General features: G+C 34.2%; 6 protein-coding genes across 20 annotated transcripts in view; 3 read left to right on the forward strand and 3 right to left on the reverse strand.

Annotated features, from left to right (window-relative positions):
• Positions 1–446: 446 nt before the first annotated feature.
• LOC121114240 (MAP kinase-interacting serine/threonine-protein kinase 1) lies at positions 447–7,485 on the reverse strand. 4 transcript variants are annotated; one of them, XM_040708144.2, is made up of 7 exons: positions 6,914–7,485; positions 6,748–6,856; positions 4,272–4,622; positions 4,102–4,206; positions 3,784–3,938; positions 3,295–3,707; positions 447–1,569 (listed from the first exon to the last, which is right to left on the reverse strand). In XM_040708144.2, exons 1-7 carry the CDS (start codon positions 7,001–7,003, stop codon positions 1,128–1,130), a joined length of 1,665 nt encoding a protein of 554 aa, XP_040564078.1. In that variant the 5' UTR covers positions 7,004–7,485; the 3' UTR covers positions 447–1,127. The 4 variants fall into 4 exon arrangements, with proteins under 4 accessions (XP_040564078.1, XP_040564079.1, XP_071743086.1 ...); XM_040708145.2 differs by lacking the exons at positions 6,748–6,856; positions 6,914–7,485 and adding an exon at positions 6,362–6,504; XM_071886985.1 differs by lacking the exons at positions 6,748–6,856; positions 6,914–7,485 and adding an exon at positions 4,909–5,515.
• Positions 7,486–7,627: 142 nt separating this feature from the next.
• On the forward strand, positions 7,628–10,905 carry LOC121114239 (G patch domain-containing protein 1 homolog). The gene has a single exon (XM_040708143.2). The coding sequence runs from the start codon at positions 8,363–8,365 to the stop codon at positions 10,763–10,765; it is 2,403 nt and encodes an 800-aa protein (XP_040564077.1). The 5' UTR covers positions 7,628–8,362; the 3' UTR covers positions 10,766–10,905.
• Positions 10,906–11,591: 686 nt separating this feature from the next.
• AP-1gamma (adaptor protein complex 1, gamma subunit) lies at positions 11,592–14,542 on the reverse strand. Its single transcript, XM_040708142.2, has one exon. It carries the CDS (start codon positions 14,540–14,542, stop codon positions 11,897–11,899), a length of 2,646 nt encoding a protein of 881 aa, XP_040564076.1. The 3' UTR covers positions 11,592–11,896.
• Positions 14,543–20,035: 5,493 nt separating this feature from the next.
• LOC121114236 (splicing factor C9orf78) lies at positions 20,036–21,339 on the forward strand. Its single transcript, XM_040708140.2, has 2 exons — positions 20,036–20,402; positions 20,480–21,339. Exons 1-2 carry the CDS (start codon positions 20,148–20,150, stop codon positions 21,068–21,070), a joined length of 846 nt encoding a protein of 281 aa, XP_040564074.1. The 5' UTR covers positions 20,036–20,147; the 3' UTR covers positions 21,071–21,339.
• On the reverse strand, positions 21,242–22,303 carry Polr3E (RNA polymerase III subunit E). Its single transcript, XM_040708141.2, has 2 exons — positions 22,061–22,303; positions 21,242–22,008 (listed from the first exon to the last, which is right to left on the reverse strand). Exons 1-2 carry the CDS (start codon positions 22,221–22,223, stop codon positions 21,407–21,409), a joined length of 765 nt encoding a protein of 254 aa, XP_040564075.1. The 5' UTR covers positions 22,224–22,303; the 3' UTR covers positions 21,242–21,406.
• A 1,880-nt stretch (positions 22,304–24,183) lies between these two features.
• Positions 24,184–27,929, forward strand: part of Vinc (vinculin) — a 57,752-nt gene continuing 54,006 nt past the window's right edge. For 5 of the 12 annotated variants that reach the window (XM_071886986.1, XM_071886995.1, XM_071886997.1 and 2 more), the window contains exons 1-2: positions 24,361–24,593; positions 24,677–25,058. In XM_071886986.1, coding sequence (XP_071743087.1) covers positions 25,002–25,058 — 57 coding nt within the window. In that variant the 5' untranslated portion in view covers positions 24,361–24,593; positions 24,677–25,001. Of the gene's footprint in view, positions 25,059–27,929 lie in introns of all 12 variants that reach the window. The other 7 variants (XM_071886992.1, XM_071886990.1, XM_071887004.1 and 4 more) reach the window with 2 other exon arrangements.

The following is a 27,929-nucleotide window of genomic DNA, read 5'->3' on the forward strand; positions in this document are numbered from 1 at the left end:
ATGATAGTTTTCCAGTAGGATGGTGCGCATGCATACACCTCAAAAAAGGTACAGAAATGGTTGACCAACAACATACCCTTCTGGCCCCCATCAGCCCTGATGCCAACCCCCTCGAATATACCTTTTGGGTTCATTGTCCGTCATTCAATCACCAAGGCCCTCAGCCGGTACTGGGACGCAATGACAGAAGAAATACACCCGCCGACTCCTGGATGCCTTCATTGCCTACGTTGATGATTAAGAGAGCTCGTAAACAAATCTATTTATACTATCAACTTTGTTCAAATACTATTGTTAATTAATAAATCTTACCTTGTTGAAGTTTATAATTCAAAGTTTTCATATTTTAATGTACCACCCGGTAAATAAATTAAAGACAAGTGTACCTGCTGTTTTTTGTGTTTTTTTCAAAAACTATGATCTCAATCCTGAGTAACTTCATCAAGCTCAAGGATTTCTTTTTATTGATAAATATTTTTGCTTTGATTAATTAACATCACTGATTAACAATAGATATAAACATATTATCGCCATTTTAGAATTCAACATGATAAAAAATTATTTTGTTTTTACTTTTAATATCTTTATATCTTCCGTACAATTCATCTAAATCCTTGTATCAAATTCGAAATAAAACTGCATTAAATAAAGTATTTAAGAGTAGATCAAGAATTTTCTTTAGAGTATAATACTTCCTTGTCATCGTATATATATATATATATGATACGAAACAAAGCAAGAAAATAAGGGTAAGACGATCAAAATAAACATAATTGAAAGGGTTGCATCATTCAGGAGTTTCTTCTATATTATATTTATTTTTAATAGAAAGTATGGAAGTAAAAAAATGATATTTGTGCAGAAAAAAAAAAGAAGAAAGAAGGATTCTGAAATGGTCGTCTCACAAGTTTTTTCAATATAAATATTTATCAAGGACATATATAAATTAAATATTTAATTATATTTTTTTAAATATTTCGCCAATCTTGATGATTAAAAGAGACTTATCTCCTAAAAAATGCAAATAATAATTAATTAGTAATTCATAAAGGATTGTTAAACAATTGTAATAGTTCTTTTTTTAATATATATTTATATCTAAATGAAATCATTTTTCTCTTCTTTTTTTAGCATCTTGGAGATGCAACATAGCAAGTGGATTTTCGAAGCACTTGCTCTGAAGACTCGGATTTATCATTCCCCGCGCTAACCATGTTATTATTAGTAGTAACATTTGTTGATGATTTAGAAGTTGAGCTTTTTCCTTTGTCATTATTCATGAAACAAGAAAAGTTTGAATATTGTGAGCTTCTACTTCGACGTTGAAGGATCTTAGACTCCGTTGGTGGCGAGAGGCCAAATTCAGGGTATGGATTTTTCATTATTGATGAGCGAAAACCCAAATCCGTTTCTTCATTTCCACATATATAAATGGATGTGTCCTCATTTTCTTCATCTTGACAGAATAAGGGTCTATCCATCCTATTCAGACTCATATGTTGCAAAACAACGCGATTTACAGCCATCGCACTTTCAGCAAACATTGATAGTTCTCGAGCAGAATTATTTCTGAAAAAAAACAATAATTATATCAATGTTTCACAAACAAATAAGGCGACTTAAAAATAACATGATTATAGGAAAGATAATGAAAACGTAATGCATTTACTCAAATATAGCAAATTGGATGTGGATAAGCAAATAATGAATTACACAGGGGAACACTCATTTTGTACAAATGAATTCAACCCAAAAAAGTAATTTATCTTTGAGCGCAGAATCCAAAAGTAATTTCAGTCTTTCTTCTAGATTTTGAGTTACAACAACTCGGCCCTTAAACCTCGAAGTGTAATAGATACTCTCCTGATAAAAAGGTATTTGACCAATAATTAAATAATAATAAAAGCGAAAAGCATAAGTATTCTTTCAATTCGAAATTCAGAAATTTATATGAATTAATTATTGACTCACTGTAAGTCATGATGAATCAATACGAAATAAATATGTAACATATACTAAACTCTTTAGGTTAATTGGAGACATTGTCTTGATATTTACCTCTCCAATGTGATTTAAAATTATACAGAGTGGTCCTTTAAAATCTGAACAGTTTGAATTTTAAACTTCAACAAGCTATAATTTAGTAACTAACAATATAATTTCAACAAATTAATATTATAAATAGATGTGTGCATGATCATTAATGTAGCCACCCTTAGCGGGAATTATGCCTTCCAGGTGGCGGCGGAAGGCCTGGCACCCACTGGTTCTCTGCCATGACATCCCAGTGCTAGCTGAAAGTGGTTTTGATGGTCTCACTGTTTCATTGACAGACACTACAGAGGTAAGCATCAGGATTGTAAGGGGGGGGGGGCAAAAGTGCCAAAAAAGAACTCAAAAGTGTCTTGCAACGGAGGAGATGGGGTTATTCATTGCTGGTGTCAAAAGTGGCCTCTCCACGCTCCATAGGCTTTTTCCAACCCACTTTTTTATGGTTCTATGGACAGTCTGGTGTGAAACTCCCGAGATCCCTTGCATGGACCCTCACGGACTTGAGGGGATTGGCTTGGGCTGTTTCCTTCAACTCCTACAGGTCCAGTTTGGCCTTTTTGAGAGATCCCTTCTTCTTTTCCAACGTTTCAGACTTGCTGACGTTGTAGAAGGTGATCCTGGAGACATCCAACTGATTGGAGTACGTGTATGGAAATTCGTCGATCACGTTCAAATGCAATTTTCTCGACTTGTACGTAAGCCAGAGAGCTCATTTTTTTGTTTATAACTAATTGCTTATGCTTTAACATATCGAAATATCAATTAATTTCAATTACTCAATCTTAATTAATTATTGAATTAATAAGTTTTCAGATTTCAATGGATTTCAAGGGAAATGAAATCACAAGACTTGATAATGATAGCTCACATTTGCGTATTAGTTGAAGGAAAATTAGAAAAGAAAGTCTTCACTCCTGTAACGCACCTAAGTTAGCACTATCAATTTAATAAAATATTAAAATGTACATTTAAGAGATGCAGACAAGTCTTAAGGGAATTATAAGAAGATTGATATCATTTGTCTTGATAAATCCTTGGTCCCTTGAAGTTATGTATAAATATTAAAATATACAAATATTTGGGCTCGTAATACTTAGAAATAGGAGATAACTTACCCAAAGTATACCTTAATGCCAAAGAACAAAAATAATATCAAAATGTTAAACATGTATGAAGACAAATTAACCGTCCAAAATACTTTTATCCCAACGAAACTAAGAGTGAAGAAAACTCAAATTCTACCTTCGAATTATTTGAGGGGTACCAAGAGGATTCGTTGATCCACCATATTTGATCCACGGATGAGTCAAAACCATTTCAGCAGAAATTCGTTGCCTAGCATCTTTAACCAATAACTTAGAAATGAGGTCCTTTGCTTCCATAGAAATGTCCATCCATTCAGAGTCCGGAAATTCGAATATTCCATTTTGAATTGAAATAAATAGTAGCTCTTGACATCTATTACAAGATTCGCCCATATTCCATCCACATTGAGCACCACAATTACCCGAAAAAGGAGGATACCCAGACAAAAGTATGTACATAATCACTCCCAATGACCACAGATCACATTTTTTGTCGTATGCAAGATCTCTCTCGGTATCGTCCATAAACGCTTCAACAACTTCAGGAGCCATGAATTCCGCTGAGCCAACCTATTATTCAAATAATGATCAATGGACTCTGAGGAATTCATTGCTAAAGAATGACAAAATGAGATAGTATAATTACTGGAGTCAATAAAGCTGGAGTAGAAACTGGGGAAGAATACTGGGAAGTAAATTTTATTCCAGATCCCAAATCAAAGTCGCAAATCTTAACAGGACAAAGTTGATCTTTATACACGCATAAAACGTTCTCAGGCTTTAAATCTCGATGAGCAATACCTAATTTACAAAAAAACAAAAAAACATGAGCATCTAAAGAGTCTAATGGAAGAAACACCCTCAAAAGGCATTCAATTCTAAGACATTCTGAATGATAATGATGTCATTCAAGACAAAATATTATTGTTTTCGATACATGTATGTTATTAAAAATGTAACCGACCTTTTTTGTGCAAAAACTGTACAGCAGACGCCAAATCTCTCATAACATAACTAGCTTCTTGTTCAGTAAATTTAACCCGAGATTCTATGTGATCAAGTAATTGTCCTGTAAATCAAGTGTGTTATTAGAAGATTTTTTTGACAAGGACCAAGGAATAAGGATTTATTTACCCCCATGAATCTTCTCAAAGATTAGACAGAACCTATCAGTTTCTTCAAAATATTCAATCAACTGAATAATGTTATCATGGCCAAGACACTGATGGAACATTTCAATTTCTTTAAAAACGCGATTACGACTATTCCCGGGAATCTTTTCAATTATTTTGACTGCATACTCTATGTCAGTCCATATATTTACACACGTACGGACACATGCATAGGCTCCACTTCCAAGAAAATCCCCTGTCAATCGATATAATTCATCAAAAGTTGTGGCCACTAATGTGGATTCTGTTTTTCGTCGAGTTTTTTGGGCAGCAGCCTTCCTTTGATTTATATCCATAATAGTATCTTCGATGTCTGAAAAACGTAAGAAAACATGAAGACACTATCTGTAAAAAAACGATTCGATACAATATACTTCATATCAAAGAAATATATAAACGAGGTGTCTTCAAAAAGTGAGGTAAATTTTAAAAAGTCGCGTGAAAGGTAGATTTGGTATGCTCAATTTTAAGATTTTTGTTTTATGTTAGTACACTCGCCACGAACAAATATTTACTGTTTCAGTAATATCATATGTATAGCTTGTTTGTGAGAGGCATAATGTTTATAATTATTTTACATGTTCAGCGATTTTTGTTACCTCCATTGGGCTCTTCCATTGGGACGATTAGGCTTTGGTTTCGATAACATAGCCATATACCCATGATTCCTCGCCAGTTACGACCCTTTTGAGCAAATTAGGATCATCATTGACGTCTTTCAACAGTTCATGAGCGATCCTCATGCGACGATTCTTTTGGTCAAAATTAAGCAGTATCGGGAAAAACTTCCCAGGCACTCGTTTCATGCACAAAATGTTCAAAAAAATTTATGGCACGAGCCAACCGATATGTCAATATCCTCAACAACTTCTCTGATAGTTATCCGACAGCTTTTAAAAACAATTTTCTTCACTGCTTCAACGTTTTCATCTTTGTTTGACGTGCTTGGGGTCCGGAGAGAAGGCTCGTCATTAGCATCTTCCTAGGCAACTTGCAAGAGTTTGTACCAATTGTAAACATTTTTTTTTTTTTTTACTAAGAACAATTTCACCATATGCCATTGTCAACATTTCAAGTGTTTTAGAGCACTTTATTCCATTTTTTACACAAAATTTGATGTGAATTCTTTGATCCCTGTTTTTAAATAGCAAAAAATAGTCGAACACGCAAAATTCTTCCAACCGTTATGCCTCTCACAAACAAACTAAACATATAATTTAGCTGAAACAGTAGATACATATACGTGGCGAGTTTTTTAACATAAAAAAATAAAAAAATCGAGCATACCAAATGTACGTTGTCCGCGAAATTAGGAAAGTCACCTTACTTTTTGAACACACCTTTTATATATATAATTCCTTGATGATGATATGAAACTAATTATATGACACAATAGTTGCATAACACCCTTCCCAATAGTTTAACTCTATCATTAACTAACTCAAAAAGTCAGTAAACATCCTATGACCCTATTATTAATAATCACATTCACCTTTGTATAATTCGGGGAGAATTCCCCCCCCACACTCCGCTCAAGAATGATATTTGTTAAAATCAAATGTAATGTGAAAAAAGAAGAAGTCATGCACCCTTTATATAAAAATTATGTTCTCAGACGTTGTTGCTATGAAAAAATTAAAAAATGAATCTAAAATTAAAGAGTTATTCGACATAATTACTCTGTTAAGATAATTGATTTAATCCTAAAATAACATCGTAGCTCCCAAAAAAAAAAAAAAAAAAAAAAAAAAAAAAAAAATGCAAATAAACCCGTTTTATACAATCTATATGCAAATAAGTCTATATTTACAGTTTAATGATAAAACTGAAACAAACTTCGATTTATATCATGATATTTATAAATTCGAAGGAATAGTATTTACTATAAAAAATACTACTTAAACAATGATGTATGCCAATTTAGATCATTAATCACTCCCTTGTTTTAATTATAACATACGTGATGTATTTAAGGAATTAATATATATTCAAGACACAAAAAAAAAAAAAAAAAAACTAATGGAACCCATCAAATGATATCCACATATTTACTGTAGAGATGATTTGGGTGATCCAGCTTCATTAAAACTTGAGCACAATAAGAATCCAATCTTCACATTAATAATAATCATTCAACTAAGCTACTAAAATGTGCAACATGAAGTAATTTATGAAAAATACGAGTTTTGAGAAAATGCATTAACAGTCGAGCAGATATAATATCGACACTTGAACCCTAAAGATGCTGAAAGCATTGCTAACATAGAAAGACATTTCTATAATAGTATTGCCTTTAAGGAATGGAGTTGCAAGGGGGATCATAGGCCAAATATCAAACATGTGTTGTATCTTCGTACCCTGACCCCATGAGAGAGTAATGCATGACTCATGCTACAACACAAGATAATATATCCTTTAGTAAGATGATGGAATCTTACTTAATTCGTCTAAATCCGAAGAGGGATCATCAAAGAGAGGGAGGCTATCCTTTACATCCGATAAGGAGAATGAAGAGGACTTAGATCCTGGAGTGGGTGTCTCTTTCCCCTGAAATGGTAACGATATCAGTTTTCAAATAAATAGGTTGATTCAACAAAGTCTTACTTGACTCAGAGAAGAATCCAGTGAGGACGGCGCCATTGCCTCCAGGAGGAACCTCTTCCCGGTTTCTTCTTCATCCTTCTGGGAGGACATTGGATTAAATCGCTGCTGGGTAATGAGGTATTGGAAGTTGGGCTGTGAATTTGCGATCTTCTCCCGTGATTAGAATTTATCATGGACTCACCGTGAATGTATCGTTGTTGTCGTAAGGTTCATAGTTTTTCTACGTACCTATTTATTTCTACTATATTTGTATTCAGTAGACTACTACTACCTTCCGGCCTAATAGCTAGGCTTGAGCACTTTACAAGAAGGGAATATAGAGGTGACAATATATCGACAGACTGTTCCATTGCATTCAGCTGTTAGCTTTGGTAAGTTTAAGAGGATAATATTCTGCCGAAACAGCCATTAATTTAATTGGATCCGGATTTTCACATAGTACTATCCAATAGAAGGCCCAACATAACAGCTGCATTAAACTTCTCAAAATCAGAATATTTATTCTCTCACTGCTTAACAAGGCCAAGCGGCCAAGTAAAAAGTCTTGTCACCTATCCCTTTATATTTTTCTTAATTTCATTAATAGTCATGCTTTACTCTCATGACGTCATGTACCTCTCCATCTGCTCCCCTTTTTGAGTCGCTTTTTATTTTTTTTTCTATCATTAAATTTGGAATTTTACATGAATTCTACCTAATCTTATCTTCAAAAGAGTCAATAATAATTCCTTCCCAGCAAGCTCCTAAACTCTGTGCTCCTCCTCCCACGTATAAGACAACAACTTGTCTTCAAACGACAGACATTTCTTTATTTTACTGATATTCTATGCAATGCGGAATTAACTTGCCACTTACTTTCCGCATAAAACAAAGTATTTTCTTGATAATATACATATTATAATTTATAAGTAAGTATCAATAGTTCACGACCTTCACACATAAATCATTCTATTCTCTAGTTAAATGGATTAACCTAGTTAAATTGACTTTTTGATTATTCCCAATACTATGAATTATATTCTATAGTTGTGAATGGTCGAATTCTTTCTTTTTAATAAGAGTTGTCAATGAGGTCTTTACATAAAATGAAACGCAATTTTAAGATCTACTGTTATTGATACTCTGCCAAGCTATGCAACACACTTTTCATAAAAAATATCTTTAAATTGTATCAAAGAAGTTTTTGTTTCGAAAAATGAGGTACTCTAAAAGGATACAAAATCCAGTTTTTTCCATCCAAAGTACACCTTTTGCAATGAGAACCACTGCATCAGAGTTGCGGTATATAGATGACTGACAACATACGTGAGTCGTGTGTTGTCCGACCATGCAGCAGCACCGAGGTTTTAAGCAAGTTCATAGCTAGAAAAAAAACGTCATCAGAAGCGGCTTAATCAAAATAATAATAAATAAATTTATCCAAAACTAAAAGAATACGACTTGAATGGGATGGACGAGGAGTGTTACTCCGCATTTGGGACACCCCTCCCTTCCATTTCTGGAGATGATCCCATTCGGAAGAAGCCTCTTCGCGTGGAGGAGCAGATAGCAACTGACGAAAATGGTCTTCGAAGGTTCCATGGTGCATTTACTGGAGGTTTTTCAGCTGGTTTCTATAATACGGCGGGATCCCGTGATGGTTGGGCACCGAAATCCTTTAAGTCATCTAGGAAAAAGCCCAATCAAGATACATTCAGTCAAAAACCAGATGATTTCATGGATGAAGATGATCGCGGTGGTTTCGGATTTGCTCCACAAGGTCTCAAAACTAATTCTGCTTTTGAGTCTCATTCACGCAAAAGAGATTTTGCATCTTCATTTCAAGAGCACAATCAATCCATACCCGGAGAACCGGTCTTTCAACAAATATTCACTTCTGTCAAGGACTCCATTGGAGTTTCCCTTCTTAAAGGCATGGGATGGAAAGAGGGCAAAGGCATCGGGCCCAAGCTGAGGAAGGACAAGAAAAACAAGTTGAAGAAGGCCATTCAAAGAATTCAACCACAAGGACTCCACCATTCCCAAGAGTCAGATGAAGACGATGATGACTCTTTCAATACTAAGTACAAGGACTTCCTTTTCTCTCCCGATGACATTCCACAGTCTGTAGCTCAACCCAAATCCAATTCCTTTGGAATTGGATATAAGGGCTTAGGAGGGACGCATCACTTCCTAATGGGTCCATTAACTACAACTTCCTCTGCAGTAAAGTTTCGAACAAAGTCAGGCTCTAAGGGATCTATTAAAGGACAAGCTTTTGGTGTTGGAATCTACGAAGAAGAAGATGCTGATATATATGGAAATACCAACATGTCAGAATATGACTTTTCTCTTTCAGTTGAGAATGAAAGTCCTGAGAAAAAATCTCGCTCAAGAAAATCCAGATGGACAACGGATCCTAACGTTGATGCTACTATAGATGGGTTTCTACAAGCCAGCTGTACTTCATTTGTCTTATCACGCACTATTTATAAGCCACCTCAATTACCTAAAGGGTTTAAGCCCCATATATTTAAAAAATCACGCTTTGAACCTGAAAGTAGACCCATCAAAAATCCAAATCCCACTCCGTCTGATAGGAACACTATTATTTCCACGCAACAAGAAATTGAAGTTCGAGAAAAGCAAGAGAAGGAAATATCCGAAAGTGCTGTTAATGAAATTAACAAACTCATTGAGAGTTATTCAAAGCCCTCTGAGTTAAAAGGTGAATTTTGCCCCTTTCCAGACGATATTCCTAAACAAAAAAGATACGAAGAATACTTAATTTGTGCCAAGCATAATAAGCGAACCCTTGGACTTAAAGTTATTCAGAGAAGAACGTCTATGTCTGAGGCAGAAAAAATGAAGGAAATGTTTGATTTTCAAAGAGTAGAATCCCTCTTCAAGCCTTTAGTTAGTAGTATGGCAGCTAAATTTGTATCAGCTAATCAGAATGATACAAATGATACGAAAAATAAGATTTCACTTCAATTAGAACATGCTGTAAGTACAAAAACTTATGGAAAGCTCACTAGAGAAAAAGTAATTTGGAATCCGGCTCCACTGCTATGTGTCCGATTCAATGTGAAAAATCCTTACTTAGGCAAAGAACTTCAGTCTAATACAGGTTCCCATTCAGGAAGAAATAACATATTTGCACATGTTCTTGAAATGGAAGATAAAAAATATACGGATTCACGAGGGGAAGGAGGTCAATCCAAAGAATTAAAAGTAATTACAGACAAAAGCAGCTTGGAATCCAAGTCAATTACAACCTCTAAGTTAGAAGTGAATAATATGGTTGAAGAATGTGTGAAAGAAAAGCCGTCCATTGATCTTTTTAAATCCATTTTCCTCGACTCCAGTGATGAATCCGAGGGTGAGGAAAAAGAAGAAGTTGAGAACCCAAAAAAGAGTGATGAAAAGGTAAAAGAACAATCTCAGCATAAGTTTAAAAAGTCAAGTTCATCCAAGACAGCTACAGGTGTTTTTGCTGGTATTGATTTAGATTCTTTGATTGCTGGTCCTTCATTGAAGCCCATCATTGCTCCTACTCAACCAGTGCCACAAGAAACAAAAAAGACCAAAGTAAACGAAGAAATAGAACCGGATTCTTTTGGACCAGCCAAGCCTCCTTCCTCAACTCTGAATATCTCAAAGGCACAGAGCAAATTGTATGATAATGTGGATGATTTGAATGATTGGGGTGAAAAGGGTAAGGAGGAGAGATCTCATTCTAAAAAGAAATCCAAGAAGAAGAAGTTATCCAAAAAGAAATCCACGAAGAAGAAAAAGAGGAAATCCTCCAAAAGCAAGAAAAAGAAGAAATATTATACTTCATCTTCCTCGTCTAGTTCCGACTCGGATTGATAAAGTGTTCGGATTTTTTGTTGCTTTTATGGACATTCATACTTTTATTATATATTTATATTGTTCTGTTTAAACGTTAATATTTGGTTGTTGTGTCTAATAATAACACTATATTCGTAAAAATATACTTAATTTCCCAATTTATTTATTTTATTTGCGAGCTTGAATACATCATTAAAGCAAGGGTTCTTAATATATATTGTCTGAACGATATATTGTAATACCTTCACGATAATTTTGATTAAAGAAAATGAAAAAACTATATTATCTCTTTAAAAATAATCGAGTATCTTTACATAATTTTTCTAATTCAGCTACTTTGCACATAGAAAATAAGTAATTTAGGCCAAAAATTGTGAGGTCGTCCATTTCAATGCATTTTATCACAAATCAATTGAAATAATTATAAAGATTTAATACAATATATTGAAGATCATTGTCGAACATAGAATTTTATGTATTCATTTTTTTTAATTGAAAATTCAGATCAATATGTACCTTCAATAACTCTCCTCCAAACCCAATGAAATCGTAATCCTTTAGAAACGGAGGTTACAATAGACATAAAAAAACATACATTAATTACTGTTAAACAAAGAAGATGTATACATATGCTTTCCCACACGGCAATCTAAAAGTGAAATGGCTACAAAGTCGTTATTAATTAAACTGATACGTCAGTCAAAAAAATAATAATAGTGAAAGAGCTTCAATTCGAGAAATGAACGAATAGCAAGGTTTTGAATTTTAGAGAATTTACAAATAAGCGATATATATCAAAATATAGGGAATGAAGACCTATCACAAAATAAGCAAAGGAAAAACATTTCGTGACTATTTATATTCTTTTATATGTAACTTGTTAAAAAATCAAATATATATATATTTAATCGAGTAAAAATATTAGAAACAACAGGAATGTTTAAATTACCAGACAGACTAAATATTATTCCTTAACATAGGGCCTTGTGTTTTAAAAACATTGAAGACATATACAACGGAAGGCCAATTCTCTAAAATAAATATAACATATTAAGTAAAAATATGCGCTTTCTCTTTTAAAATGCAACTCTTATTTTCTTTTTCATTCATCGTCCGATGTTAGAGGATCACTTGTTCTATGATTATGACTTAATTGGTAGTAAGAATTTCAGGCAAACCAGATATCTCTTTTTGATCTTGATTTAAAACACCATCTTTTGAAAAACTAACACGAATCCTCATCTTAAGTGGATTTGAGTTGGGATTTAGAATTTCCCAAGTTTCATCCATGGAGCAAGAGGGTGACAAAACAGATCCAGGTGCAGCGGATATCTTTTTTAATTCCATAGATTTAGGCAAGGCTATTAAAAAAACATAGTCTGATATGGGAGAAGAGGATGAGTTTGTTGCGGTGGCAGTCATCCTTGTATGAGTTGACGATAACTTCTCAAAGTTGAAAACAACCTTTAAATCCGCTTTTTCGTAGACAGTTATGGAAGGAATATTATTGACTTTAGATGATATCGTAGTGTTTGATGTCTCTGTTACAGAGATTGATGTCAAATCCCCTAACAAATCATCAAGTCCTGAACTGGTTCCATTAGATATTGGCTGTACTGAATTGGGCATTGGAGCGGGAATATTTGAATGACCCTTGAAATCTATATCACCTAACAAATCCAAGAGACTGTCTTGTCCACCAGTCGAGAGAGGAGGAGGAGCACTGTTGTTCACATTTGTGGCACCAATAAGATCAAGTAAGGTGGATTCACCGCCCAAGGAAGATGGCTGATTTCCGTCAATGAGATCCACAAGTAGGGAACCACTTTCGTTACTATTATTAATGTTGTTGTTATTATTATTAGCTGCTGTAGTTTCTGTGAGTCCATTAGTGGATGCCGAATTAGACGGCTCACTCATATCTACAGCGTACATGGAAGAGTCTCTTTCCAAAGGAGGCATTGATTCTAAAATTGCAGGACGCAAATTATTATGTTCCCTAAATAGTCGAGAGAATTCAACACCACGTTGCTGAAGGTCCACTTCCATGTGACACCCAAATGTATCAACAATCTCTTGGATTTTTGGTGTAATTGATTTAGGTAAGCGAGTACTCAGTTTAGCAATGGACATAAGAGCATATTGTTTTGTAGTTAAAGAATTATTAAAAGACCATAAAATCTTGTGATATACATCCAGAATATCTTCTTCACGCACTCGACTTTCTTCACCTTCGTTACAAAGAGATCCACCATATTCTCCAATACACCAACAGGATACTTGAACCAAAGGTTGTTTTTCAGATAGAACTTCCGTTTCCTTCAGAGCCTTCCAAATTTCTTTGACAGCGTATGCTTGATGGTTAGGGTTCCCTGAGACCAATTGAATTGAACTAAACACAACATCATCTCGAACATAATTTCCAGCTGCCTTTAAAACCTCAATGAGAGTATCAATATGATTTCTTTTATTTGGAGAATAGCGTTCAGCAGAGATAAAGATGGAGCTAGAACACTTTGTTTTAAACTCTGGCTCAGCAGTATGCAAAAAAGAAAGGAGCTCCTTCATCATGGACTTGTAGGTAGAACCATTAATCAAAGCAAAGCAAAGTTCCATGGCTCTTCTCTTGATGGTAATGTCTGGATCTTTCAAGCATTCTAATATTGTGACTCTGTGTCTCTGAACAGCGTTGATGTCAACGTGAATCGTTTTTAGAAGCGTATTAAGAGCTACGTAGCGGATGTTCTTATCCGTATTTAAAAGAAATCGTCCCAATATATTAATAGCAAGTACACGAAGTCCGGATTCAGATTGGATGTCCATAATGCTCAATACCGTTTCATAGAGAATTGCATTGCCCACGTTTTTACTTGTTTCTGTATTCGTTGCAACTTGGGCTAAAATGTCATTCATTGTTTCCGAAGTTTCTGGATCATCCTTTCCGAGTATTCTCAAAAGTTTCAAAATTTTAATTTGCAAAAAGGGATCACTGATACCATTTACATCATGCTCAGGAGAATAGCCAGACATAATCAAGTTTTTCAAAATCCTCACTAAATTAGGCACAGCTCTTTTAAAATGCCTGAGGGTATCAGGGGATCTCTCAGCCATTTCTGTAATAAGTACAATTCCCGTGATGAGTACACCATGATTTTTCTCATTCAAAAGACTCCTGGCAACAGGTATATACATTTCCATGAGCTCTGGGACTTTTCTAACAATTTTAAAGGCGCAAAGAGCGGCTTTTTTGCGAATATAGGCATTGGATGACTTGAGAAGTCTTTCAATTTCTGGAGCGAGTGCTCTAGCCATTTCTGCTGAGGCAATGGAGCCCAGGGTGCAGAGAGCAAGACCAGTAACAAATTGCGTGGGTGAGTTAAGGTCTGTCTTGAGACAGTTGGTCATGAGGAGATGCACTTCTTGGCGCTCATCCAGGAGGAGCATGGCTGCAAGGTAACCGATGCGCTTGTCCGTGAACTTGGTGGAGGCAATGAGTTTAAGACATTCTAACTGTCCAAAGTGTGCGGGGTAGCCCAGCATATGGATGTACAATAGCTTGGCCACATTGCGACAACGCCAGATTGAATCTTCGTCTCGAAAAGCATTTCGAATGTAGGCGCACTCCTTATTCACCACTGCACGCTCGTCAGCCAGTGTACGAGCGCCACGAATGGAACGAATGAGATCTCGAAGGCGGCAGGGGGTTGGCATCTTCACTTTGTCCACGGCCTCCGTCACCACTGCACGGACATTATTGAGGATATCCGCCACTTTCTCCTGAGTTGCAATCGCCATCTTGCCTTTCCTTCAGCACAGTCAGAGTACGCCTCCCTCACCTCGGATCCACCAAATAGAGTACTAATAACAACAGCAGGAGTGAGTCTCCCAGGGAATCTCTCGTAACCAAATTATATGTACAAAAAACACTGAAGGAGGATCAATTGATGACGACTTCAACTTTTCTTCTTTCTACTTCTTTTCCTTTTTTTTCCTCTTTTTCAATCAGCAGCTTCTAGATTCAGTTGTACATATTTTTTATCAGCAATAAAAATAAGCTGCTCAAGCAGCTAGCTTGATAGATAAGCAACCTACGACTCGTTCCTCTTCACTTCTCTTCTTCTTATTAATTGAGAATCAGCGCTCTCTTTTTCTACCGAAACAATTTCATTAATGAACTCTCTCAGCTTTAGTCGTTATCTTTATTGTACCACGCAACCTTTCTTCCTAAAATAAACAGAAAAAAACCAGAAATCATCATTTAGTTAGCCAAATACCGACTCTTATTTACTCCAAGACTATCACTTTCATATTATTTATTTACAACTTTTAATATATATTTCATAATAATATTAAAATCCTACATAGTATTTTATTCGATCCTGTAGTATAATATTGTTTTTCAATATTTTATTAAAGGCGTAGTTTTACTTTTGTATTCGAAATGATAGTCAAAATTTCTTTAAAGAAATAATAGAATGGCCAATATATATATATTATATACACGAAGAGGGATCCCTACTTTTGGAATCGGAGCATAAGTACTATGGAATAATTTATTACTTTGTTTATTTATCAGAAAGAATAAAATATGAAATAGCCGTCATGGCTTTTAAGCAAAATGACTTAATCGACAGCTGACAACAAAACCCAGTGGATATTTATGTCTTAGGGAGGTAACGCCGTGAATATGTCCTGCCGGCATGTAAAAATAAAAGAAACCAAAAATGAACATAATAATTCTGACAATTTGTAGAATGTTTTGGGAGGAGAGCAGTTTAGCTGTCATGACTTTTTATTAAAGCAGTTGTGTGAGAATGGGAATAAACACAGATCCCACTCCTTACTATATATATATATATATATATAGTAAGGATATATTAGTATATGGACTGGAGTTACTCCGATATTGATCCTCAATTCTATATCGTGTTCAACAAAGACTGGCACTAAACTCTGTCTTTCATGAGCAAGCTCACAAGTTAGTACTTTATGCAATTAGATGTTCTCCTGTCAAGAATTAAATAATAGTGATAGCTTCTATTGTGTCTGTCCTTATTTATTTGGTCCAGTCCTAGGACCGGTCCTTGGAGTTTGCTTATTGTATTATTAAGGCAAATAAGATATTATATGATCTAACATTTATTAAGAGCACTATCAATGAGTTCTTATACTATAAGAACTCATTGGCATGCACATATTTTGCAAAAATATTTTTTTTTCGTAGTAACGCAATATAAATGAACATATTTCATATTTTTACTTAGTTATATAATTAAATTTTTTTTTATTAAATAATAAAACATAATAATAATTAATACAAGGAAAAATAACCCTCAATGACGTGATTAAGGATCAATTTTACCTTCATTAAGAACTAACAAGTGGGACTCAATCGCGGTCCTTGACCCTAAATAAGGACCAGCACAATACCATTGATAACAACTATTGAAAAATGATAAATCAAGTTCAGGTTGCACATACAAAAAGTCGCACCCCTATCTAGGTAATATTTTATACATCTTGAAATAGAGGAGTATCACTACCATTTCTCTTCTTCTTTCCTTCCTTCCTTTTCTCTTAAGAGCTCAATAGTCTTCATCAGTCTCAAAACTCACTCCAACACATACTTAAATGCAATAAATAGGACATATTATTAATATTGTGTTCATCAATATAATATCAGTCATATCGCTGTTAACAGATTCTTATATTTCAGCTTTGAGTCTCATCAATGATCACCAAGATTGATGTACTTCTAGAATTCGAGTTATCTATAATATCATTTTTATGAATAGATTTAAGTTAAGGACTCAAGGATCCTTGAGTCCTTCAGATTTAGGCACCCCTTTGCTTCGCCCAGTAATAGTAGAATACTTTTGATAAATAAAGTTATTTTATTTAATAATCAAGTTGTCCATATTCTATTATGTATACGGATATATAATTAATCATGTCATAAGATTAAATATATGTTATTATACTTATTTAAAAGGTGTGTAGAACCTTGATTTGATACAAAATATCCAATTTATGGTGTCTACCTTGTTAATATAAATTATTATCAGCTACAAAATTAATACTCTTCTCTATGGTTAGCTGTTCAAACCTATTTAAATGTTTGCCCTCTGGGATCTTAATTACAATTTATTGTTCAAATCATTTATTTGAATACAGAAAATCCATGACTTTCAAGGATATTGACAAATTTATACGCAATATGCAATATGTAATTTGATATGTACTGAGACATTTACGTTTGATATAAGGGGATAAATATGCAAAGCAGTGTTATATGTTATAGTAGAAGAATTCTCATTCATCATATTCATGGATAATACAGGATCGGAACAACTTTTATATTATTAGAGCCTAGCAAGATCAACTAGACGAAACTCGTGATACAGAGAACAGAGATCGTGACCAATATATAAATTAAAGTGACAACATATTGGAAAGATTGTTCCATTGCATTCAGTTGTTAACTTTCGTATGCTTAAGGGATAGTATTTTGCCAAAACAGCCATCTGTTAATAAGTAGATTTTGATACTCTAGATTTTAACATAATATCTGCTAGTAGACCAAACGTAACAGCTGCATTAAACTTCTCAAAATCAGAGTATTTATTATCTATTTGCCTAACTAAGCCAAACAGCCAAGTCACCTCTATACTGGGACTACATAAAGGGGGACTTGCATCTTATTTTCATACTATACCTAAGTAGGTATAGAAGAAAAAGAAGATGAAAGAAGTATAGAAATATCGCTGCCTTGAAGGGATATATTAAGTCATTTATGAACCTTTTTCAATCCATTTATTTTAATTAAGAGAACATATATATACATATGTTAATATTAAGTATATATTTTTAATAAAGAAAGAAATGAATTTATACTAGAAACTTAAGAATATTAAATGAAAATCAAATAAAAGGCATAAATGTGGAAATAAAAAAGATAATATAATTTGTAAGCACTGATCCAATTGTTACAAATACATTAATTTATTTTCTAATTCTAATTTTTGCATGGAACAATCTCAAGCCAATCTATTGTTTTTTATATTCGGATACATAGCCTCTTCCATCATTAAGTTTTTTCAAAATTAAAGATTGCAGATGCACGACCTTTTTGATTTCTGAGAAATCAATAATCATGGTGTTGAATTTTTTGCCGAGGATCGAGATCTCATCGGCACTTTTCAAGGTAGTGTTAATAGGGGTGGTCTTAAGAGGGCTTCATATTTAACTACGTTACATGCTATTCAGCTTTACAATAGGATACTCTCAGCCACCTAAACTCGACAAATCCAAGACCATGCTTTACAAAGCTATTTGTCAATTTATTAGAAACGGATGATTACTATGTTTCTATTGAATTGAAGTGTAAAAAACAACATCATTTTGCTCAAGTTGGATTAGAATAGTTAATATATCTAGCAAAAATCTCATAAATGAGGCTAATATTAGCGTACATACACTCGGATAAAAAAGGTCGAATTCCCTTAATGCAAGTTCTAAGAAAATTACTAAGTTACATATTAAATCTTAAATTTTCATTTTGTTTCCTTTAATGAAGGATTTACTCTTAAAAATAAGTGTTTTATTCAGATCATAAAATAATAATACATTTTCATAATATATATGGGTATAATTCAAAGAAAAACAGAATAAAATATAAATAGTTGGCTTTTAACTTTGAACGTCTGTACCTATGCCATTAATGAGTATTTTTAAAATACTAATAATTAAACATTAAAACTGTTATGGGAAACATTTATTAGTAATCTTTATTAGTGTGGAGATCCTAAATCTTCATGGGGGTATTATTCCAATATGGTCATAAGCAATTAAGTTTTTGAGAAAATGATAAAGACTAACTACGTTTCGAAATTGCAATTATATTCAGCTTTTCAAATATAAGTCCACAGAAGTTAAGAGGTCACTTATAATTTGTTATCACATAATCACTTAGCACTCAAAAATTCACAAAATCTATTTACGCAGATAACAGCAAAATATAATATGCATTGCAGACTAAAGTATGGATAAAAAAGGCTGCATATTCATTAAGAGTCTAAAATGGACTTTTACTTTTTTCAAAGGGATTTCTGCCTTATATACATCAAGGAAACTGAAGGATTCTTAACAATAAAATATTTTTCTTAGAATAAGAGACGGAAAAAAAAAATCGACTTTGGAAGGAACAAACATGAAGAATTTCTACGAAGGAGCTGTGGATGAGAAATTATAACTTTTTTGTTCCTCACTAGGTAATTCATTGGGGAACTATTTCTTTTTGTGGACCTATCCATTTCCAAATAACTATCTATATGTCATATCAGAATAGAATAAGCCTTGTAGACCAAAATACCGATACACATTATTTTAAGAGTCTAGAATCCTCTTGCACTTGTTTTCCAATGAAAAAATAGAACCAGTTGTAATAAAGAAATCAGGCGTGAGATTGAAGTGTCCAAGTTATATAATTATCCGTATATCACAAATTCCAATTTATAAATGGAATTTGTGATATAAATCTGATTGCGATGAGTGATTTCTGCATTATATACAATACATCAGGGGCACTGAACGACTCTTATTAATGAAATAGCTGTCTTAGAGTAGGAGACGAAGCAGAGTTGACTTACAATAATTTCAAAGAAGGAGCTGTAGATGGAGGATGATAACTCTTTCTATTTCTCATCGGGTATTTCTATCGTTTAATGGAACTCCTTAGTTCTTATAAGTAGAAGTATACAATGATTCCGTAGAGGATCTGGAGGAATTTATGTACAAGGAGAATGATTAACCAGATCAGAAGTAACTATCATTAATCATGACATTAAGAGGTATTCGTAGAATTAAGGATCCTTCCATTAAAGGAGACTAGATCCACCGAGTGAAGCACTTGTTCCAAGGGATCTCACCTTAAGATGAAAGATTCCTTGAACAGACCATGGCATTGAAGAGAGTGTCAGAAAGCGTGTGAATTGTATATTCCTATCAATGTGAAGGATGGATGGATGTGAATCCATATATCCGATTGCTATGTAAGTATAAGAGATCCATCCAAATGAGCATGAATGAAACGTCTTTCTAACTCCTCACTTCTCTCACCTCCCCCTTTCTGCTGACTGCTGAGTAATGGAATTCAAAGTCGTACCTACTCGGGTCTTCAATTATCCTTGAGTCCACCTTTATATAATCCCAGGCTCTGTATTTTTCTTTCTCTAGCTCTCTGCCCTAGTCTCATGTCATCACTTATTCTCAGCAGCTGACATTCAATCAAAACAAACTATTTACTATTGTCATATTTATTTGTTGACTCAGACTGCTATTACTTAATCTTATTATTAAATTAATCGTATTTAATGATAAATAACTTATTGTCAGTTGCAGAATGAGTGTAGTATTCAAGTCCGTCAAGAAGAAACGTCCCATTCGAGTCCGACAGGATGATTCGGATGAGGAGGAAGAAGAAAACGCCTTGTCCATTCTGACTGAAACAAAAGAAAAGCAAAAACTCAGAGTGAAGCCAACAGGCGTTAATGCACTTTGCTTAAATGCAGGGGTATCCAAGAGCACGGATCTAGAGTTTAATCATCTCAAGGATCCCTTTAAAATGAATTCTGGTGGGGGATTAGTCAATATGAAGGTAAGGACTGTCTTTAAGCTTTATATATATTAATCATCATATATTTAATTAATACATTTCCCCCTTTACTTCTATAGACTAATCGCAAGGATAATGAAGAGCCAGAGGAAAAAATTGGAACTCAGTTTTCTAAAGAGACTCGAATTCGTGATGAAGATGAAGAAATGCGTAAGTTCATTGAGAAAGAAATGCACAAAATCTTACGCGGTGGCTCAGAAGATGCATCAAATAATCCAGAGTCCTCAAAGTTCATGTCTCCCGAGGATCGTGCTCTCCATTCTCTTCCTGAGCATCTACGGGAAAGTACATTCAAAAAGAATGAAGAAATGCTATCTAGTCAAATGTTGAGTGGAATACCGGAAGTTGATCTTGGAATTGATGAAAAAATTAGAAACATTGAGGCCACTGAAGCGGCCAAAAAGACTAAAACACTCACTCCTCCGAAAAAAATTGAATTGAAGCCCATTAATTATAGACTTACAAATACGGCAAAAAGACCTGTGAAAGAAGTCAGAGAAGGGCCTAAATTAAAAAGAACGTGTGTCGTCGGAGAAGATCCTGAAGAGAGGCTGGTTGGCAGTAGGCCGCAGAAATTTATACAGGATCCCAACAAAGCGTCTGACGACTATCATTTGACCAATTTTAAAAAACAATTCCTCAGAAAATAAAAAGGGATTTTGGTCGTAAAACTTTTGACCATGCGTGCAAACAAAAATTAATAATTATTAACGGATTTTGATTCTTTTAAATTGTTAAGTACTACTGGCCAAGAATCAATGCTATATTCTCATTGTCCTTTCGATCCCCCATACTCCCATATTATTGAGTAAAATGAACAATTTTTCGTTCTCAATTATGTTCATATATTTTGTATGTGAGGAATTTTGAGATTGGTTAATGAGATGAATATATAAAATATAAATGAATTATTAGCAGACATGAACTAAATTAAATATAGGAAGATCATAACTATATTTATGAATGAATAGGTTTGAAGGTAGGATTTAGATACTCTTAAGACTATCCAAATATTTTCCCTCATCCGATTTTTCCAAGACAGTTCTTTCCAGATTATCACAGTATAATTTATCAAACTCTGCTTTTGATTCATCCGTGTTATGGGGATTATACTTAATAGGAATCCATCTTTCCATGTCTTCCTTGGTTTTATGATAGTTGTAACTATTTTCCCTATTTTTCTTTAATGTTTCACTGTCTGTTTTAGCGAATTTAACGGTTACTTGCTTAGCTTCCTCCTCCATTGCCTCCTCTAGGTCTGGATCATCGGGATGAAGAACCGCTCTACCCTCGGATTTTGCAGTTTTATCACTTTTATCTAAATATGTTAAGTCGGGTCGAAGGACAAGAATGTCTTTGATAGGTGTAAGGTGAAGTTTTCCCTCATGGATGAGTCCTATAGCGTAGCGAGAGGAATCATTTACGGCTCGACTAGAACTTAGAAGTTGTTTGTCCATCATACCATTCGGAAAGTCTTTTTCATTCACGGAGGAGTTCGTTCCATCCACATTGAGAGCAATTTGCTCTCCTTTAGAGCGATCATAGTCGGATGAAGTCGTATCCAAGGCCACAGAGAGTTCAATACGGCCTATAAAAGAAATATTAAGTAGCTTTTGTTAGTATATGGGCGTAAAACTAACCTTGGACAGGCTTGATACGGGATGCGAAGATGCTGTTTGGAGGATACGGAAAGGACGAGGGTCTGATGGGATATTGAAATAGATATAATTGATCGCTTAGCTTTTGAGAAACGTAGACTGGGATCTCTCGAACAACTGGATCGCTTTCCTCCTGTTCTGACATGCTTAAAATATTTTTGATATTTCACATTCAAACCACTCGACACTAGTTCTTATTTACCTTGAGCTTGAAGGAATATTTGTTTATTTTGTGTCTCTCGAACTTTAGTGATGTACCGGTTAATTCATCACGAGCACACTTACATAAATAACTAAATAATACATTCCATGGAGTTACAAAACATTGCGAAATATAAATAAATCTTCCCTAATTAATAAATAACATATATACAGGTGTGCCCCTAATTAATCATAGCATTCAATGATCGTAATTTAACTAGAAACTCCATCGTTTTAACATAAAGAGAGCAAATACAGAGTGAAAAAAAATATGAATAGTTTATGAGATAATGTAGCAGTAGGAGCATCAACGCCTCCCACACTTTAGTATTTTGCCTCATTTCCCGTGACGTTAATTGATACCTATTTACGATTATGAACATAAAAATCAAAATGAACCTTGAGTACGTACATAAATAAACATAATATTACTAGTAATGTACATCTGCGATATTTTATAAAAAATAATGAGATTCCTTAGTTTAAAATTATATTAAGAGAGGTCGCTTTCTACATTTTTCATGTATTATTGTTTTATTTGAGGGACAAATAAATTTCCTATGCTATAGACGCATGGTATGCTACTCTTTCCCGGCCCTGTTTGTATATTTGTACATATTAGTGTTGAGACTCGGTTCAAGTTCGAATTTTTCTCTCTCTTGGTTCGGTAATATGTAATTTTTTTCCACGGATTTGGACCAATATTTCGGTGCAGACCACGATAATAGAACGTAGACCGAAATTTAATCGTTTTCAAATTGTGGACTGATTTTTTTCGATCACAATATATAGATCAATTTTGTGGTCTCAATCTTTGGGCCGATTTCTGCCTTATCCTCATGATTTATGTGTTGTACAATTATGATTTATGCAAAGTATTTAACTTTACATTATGTAAGTTATTGTGCCATTTTGAAAGACAACTGACGTTATTAATTATTTATCTATTTATCATTTTCACTGACGTCATCTTGTGAGCTTTAAGTTGATACTTTTACTATATAAAATGGACACATTTATAATAAACCTTCATAAAACTCCATCGAATGACTTTATTAATAAAAAAAGACTTCACAATTGCAGTAAATACTCCTTGATGCCAATGATACACAGTGATATTTGAATAGAATCAAAGTAATAGTTACCAAAAATCTTTTTTGTATCATTTGTATTAACAACACGGAAATAAGATTGTATAACGATATAATAACCTATTTTTAATACATTTTACTAGAAACTAGTTACTTTTGATAGAGTGTAAGTTTTAAGTCCTATTATTTTTTGGTCCCATTTTAATTTTCAATAGTACATTAATTTCCCTAATATTAATAACAAAAGGGTTTTTATTGTTATAAAACTTGGTTGTTTATGCCCCCAAAATGGAAAACATCAAAATTGTGACGTCACGTTAAAACGCTCTATAGAAATTGTCTAGAACGAGTTTTAAATGAGACGTATCTCACGTCGTTTGCGTTTTTGTTTCACGCAACCCCGACTACGAGAAGTAACCCAAAATCTGTTGATTCTGGGCCCATTCTTCTTAACTATGGAATTACTATTTAATCATTCCTGAAAATTATTCACAGATGAATAATAGCTCATTTCAATTCAACCAATTCCGACCACTGATTAGGAGGAAAGAAGCAGAAACATCAACAGCTGATAACAAATACCCGGTATATTTTTGTATTATTAGTGAGGTAACGCCCTGATCTAGACATGTTTTTTATAAGTCCGATTCAGATCGAATTTTTCTTTGAGACCGGTCCAGACGGAACTTCTTTAAAAAACAAATTCAGTTCGGTGACTAAAAATCAATTCGGTCTCAGAACGGTCTATGATTTTCAGACTGAAACCCAACACTAATTGTACGTACGGAGCTAGATGAATGATATTCAATAAATAATTCTCAACGTGCGTCTTCTTTTTTGACATTTCTCTTGCTGGTCTTGATGGACGAGCAGTCTTTTTCTTCCTCTTCTTCTTTCTCCCCTCTTCTTGCCCTCCTCCCCATCCTCCCAGCTCCCCTTGAGCTGTAATGAAAAACAGAAGAAGAAATCGAAAAGGAGTACATAACTAACAGAACATAATACTTGTAAAGCAAAGTAATACTTAAAAGAATGCATGAAAGGAGTAATAAAACAGAGTAAAGGTGCTGTTGTGGTCTGTGAGTGGTGGTGGAGGTTTCAAGTTGCTAACTTGAAGTGTAGTCAGTATATATATATAAATTGTATAGAAGGAAGGACATAGTTATAATCGTGAAATGACCTCCCTGTTAGCAATTTATTAATAAATATATTACAATATCATATGGGTACTATTCCTTATTCTGTTTACAGACTTTGATAAGATAAGGCAGACAGGCCATTAATTCTTCTACTACTTCTATTATTAAAGGACTCTCACTCCATTTCTAAAGGGTTCTCGAGCAGCATTCGCCCCCTCCTACTCCTACATTCTTAGGCTTCCTTCCTAGGCTATTGCTCTTCCGTCCCAGTCTTCTCTTTGACTCACAGCTTCTAATGCTAATTCACTAAATAATAATATTAAGTTGTATCTTATTTATTAATGTACACAACAGACTTGAGTTTATAGTCAACATTCAATTCGTCGGTATTAGTCAATTACTTCCAAGAAAAAAGTGCTTCTCTTACTTATTCTTAAATCAGTGTGAGTGTGTGTGTGTTATTGTGAAGAAGTGAGCTTTGGGTACAGTGCTACGATGCCTGTTTTTCACACAAAAACCATCGAATCCATTCTGGACCCTGTGGCACAACAGGTAATTAATACATATTATGTGCTTTATTTACTTAACATTATTAATAATGAGTGACACTCTTTGGGTGTGGAGTTGGATTCATTGATATAATGTCGTCTCTTATAGGGGTTTTCCTCCTTATAACTTAAAATAGTTAACATATATCATTCATGTGTATTGTGTATGAACCTCCTTGAACTTACTATGAATAAAAAGAGCATTGTCCACGACTGAGAAGGAGTGACACTATTAAAATAAAAGCATTATTATTTTATTTATCTTCATCGAAAATATTATATATTTATTAATTGAGTTTCTGTTCCAAGTAATTCTTGAACGTTATTTTCTACTTCGTTGTGTATCAATTGCCCAGTTCTAAATCAGATGTATGCTTTATATGGAGATACTATATGTCTAATATTATGTATTTGCCGAAAATGTAATCATGGGGATGATTTTATATAATTGATTTGGTCAACTTTGGAGGTGATTGCGTTAGAATTGTGTTCCATATGTGCTTTGAAGTGGTTCTTAAATTATTAATATTTATTCAGGATGTTGTAGCTAGAATTGTCTCCGTCGTTATATAGGACTGAAGACTACAGTCCCTTCCAGTTCAGTCTCGGTTCGGTCAAGTTCAGTCCTAAAATACTTATAATGTTCGGTCTTTGATGACGTCACTCAACATTATTTCTTCTTTGTTTAATCAGTTCTGGGACTGACAGTGCTTAGCATCGTTCTCAAAGACCGATAGGACCGGTCCTAAAACTGTACTGATCTGGACCGAATAAATAAGAACCGACACAACTCTAATTGGGCGATATAGTCTATAATTGTTTCTTCTGATAAAAAGTGGAGAAATAATACATTTAAGCCATATTGAAGTATCGAAGTTTCTCAATGAATAAATAATCTCATTAAAGTTATAATATGGGTTTCCCCTAAAATGATTATTTTTAATGAAAAAAGATGTGTTTTTTAGCTGGCCCGTTAATTTGTAATTGGTAATATAAGGAAGGACTTTTCTTTTCCTTAGCAATTGTCATTATTATTTAATTTCTGAGTAGTGAATTACCTTTCCTAAATAGATTTAATTATATTCAAAACTTGATTTAACATTTGTGTGTGCTCATAAATGACGGAGCGTCACCCTGAGGATTTGTTATTGGACTCAGACTAGAATTGGGGATGGACATCGAGTAATTTTAGAAAATATCCTTGTTTATATCCTTTTGTCTTTCCTTCTGTGTCACCGCTGATTGAAGCTGATCTAATGAAACGTCATGAGCATTATTCTTTTTCTCCTTCAAAACATTTTTCAAATTGTTGGGGTTACCATGTTGGTTTTCGGTTTATTTTTTTCTAACATGGCCATTCTACAGTGCATTTTCATCATTGTCTATAATATATATTCTAGAAAGCGTGAGCGGTTTATTCTAGTTGGCAATCTGAACAGGCTTTTTATTTTCTAAAGGCCACTTTTGACACCAAGAAGGAAATAAACCCATCTCTTTTGTTGTAAGACTATTTTGAATGAGTCTTCTGAACTCTTTTTTTGACACTTTTGGCCCCCTACAGGCCTGATGTCAACCACTTTCTGGGTGCATGTTGAGAGGAAGGCCTGCAGTCTCTGTTATACAAACAAATTCATAAAAGCGCTGGGACGCCATGATAGAGGACTACATCTGTACCCCGTTGCCAGGGCTTCCACCGCCCCTGGAAACGATCATTGCCGCTAGGGACGGTTACATTAAGGATTAACAGAGCTCAGTCACACATCTTGTTAGAGTATTAATTTTGTTGAAGTTCTACAGCTAATTATTAAATTATATCTTTTTTAAATTTAAAATTAAGTGTTCAGATTTTAATGGACCACTCTGTATGTATTAGCAGAAAAACAGTGAGCAAAATATATAGGTTAATTGATTCTTTTTTGTATATTAATCATATTTAGAATGACTCCCATGCGCTGCATTCTATATAAATATAAAGTTAGGGTGAGTCTAATTTTCCAATGTTGTCCAAACAAACATTTTAATACTTAGTGCCCATTCTTGTACATCCAATCCAAAAATAGCCTCAAGGATCTCAAATTATAAAGCCTAAGAAGAAGTCAATTTTAAATTTATCCGTGGTATCACTTTTTTGTGAAGTAAACTTTGCTTTAAGCTTGGATTTTTCACATTCTTTCCTCGTGCAAAATCCTATGAGGATACTAGTACCTCGCATTAGCTGACTAGACGTATTGGACGGTAAAAATACCCTATTAGAGTTGGATTGGTCCTTGGGCTGCATTCCTATTCCAGTCTTTTTCACCATTCATCAGTCTGAAGGACCGATAAGTTGGTCATTTAGTAATGTTGTATCGGTGTTTATTGTTATTCAGTCCAGTCTTAGGACTGTCGGTCCTTGGGACCGGTCCTTAACTGTGGGTCGGTGGAATTTTCCTAAAAAGGTTGATGGTTTTATTAATAAATCTTGTCAAAATATTCATGTTTTCACATCACTTTTAAAACTATCGCGCCAAAAAGTTAGAAGCGCATGTTTACAAAGAACATGCCTACGAAACCTTTTAAATTTATATTTTAATAACATTCCAAGACTTTTCAAAACACTTGGTACGTAATTAACAAGTAATACATATATTTTGGGTAAACATATTTTGCTTAAGAGTAGCAATTCACCACCAAGATGTTTTCTGAGTCTTTTAAGAGACATACTTTTGAAAGAGACACAAAGGCCATTTTCTCTCCTATTTGATTGCGAAATCTGCCTATAATGGTAGAGCTAATGCCATATATAGGAATAAAGGAATAACCTCTTTAATGTATTTATGCTGCGTCCCCCAAGCTCCAGACTCTCACACTGCCTTGTGGAGAATATATTTTAATT

This window comes from Lepeophtheirus salmonis, chromosome 3, assembly GCF_016086655.4.
Source record: "Lepeophtheirus salmonis chromosome 3, UVic_Lsal_1.4, whole genome shotgun sequence".
In the NCBI taxonomy this organism is placed as follows: domain Eukaryota; kingdom Metazoa; phylum Arthropoda; class Copepoda; order Siphonostomatoida; family Caligidae; genus Lepeophtheirus; species Lepeophtheirus salmonis.

What these genes read in the sequence shown, in the direction of transcription:
- AP-1gamma (XM_040708142.2), bottom strand. Translation starts at nt 14,542, where the DNA reads ATGGCGATTGCAACTCAGGAGAAAGTGGCGGATATCCTCAATAATGTC.
- LOC121114239 (XM_040708143.2), top strand. Translation starts at nt 8,363, where the DNA reads ATGGACGAGGAGTGTTACTCCGCATTTGGGACACCCCTCCCTTCCATT.
- Polr3E (XM_040708141.2), bottom strand. Translation starts at nt 22,223, where the DNA reads ATGTCAGAACAGGAGGAAAGCGATCCAGTTGTTCGAGAGATCCCAGTC. An exon ending in CCGTATCAAGCCTGTCCAAG is followed by an intron (nt 22,009 to 22,060) that starts GTTAGTTTTACG and finishes TTTCTTTTATAG; the next exon opens with GCCGTATTGAACTCTCTGTG.
- LOC121114240 (XM_040708144.2), bottom strand. Translation starts at nt 7,003, where the DNA reads ATGTCCTCCCAGAAGGATGAAGAAGAAACCGGGAAGAGGTTCCTCCTG. An exon ending in CTTTGAGAAGATTCATGGGG is followed by an intron (nt 4,207 to 4,271) that starts GTAAATAAATCC and finishes CTTGATTTACAG; the next exon opens with GACAATTACTTGATCACATA. An exon ending in CTCCAGCTTTATTGACTCCA is followed by an intron (nt 3,708 to 3,783) that starts GTAATTATACTA and finishes TTTGAATAATAG; the next exon opens with GTTGGCTCAGCGGAATTCAT.
- LOC121114236 (XM_040708140.2), top strand. Translation starts at nt 20,148, where the DNA reads ATGAGTGTAGTATTCAAGTCCGTCAAGAAGAAACGTCCCATTCGAGTC. An exon ending in GGGGATTAGTCAATATGAAG is followed by an intron (nt 20,403 to 20,479) that starts GTAAGGACTGTC and finishes TTACTTCTATAG; the next exon opens with ACTAATCGCAAGGATAATGA.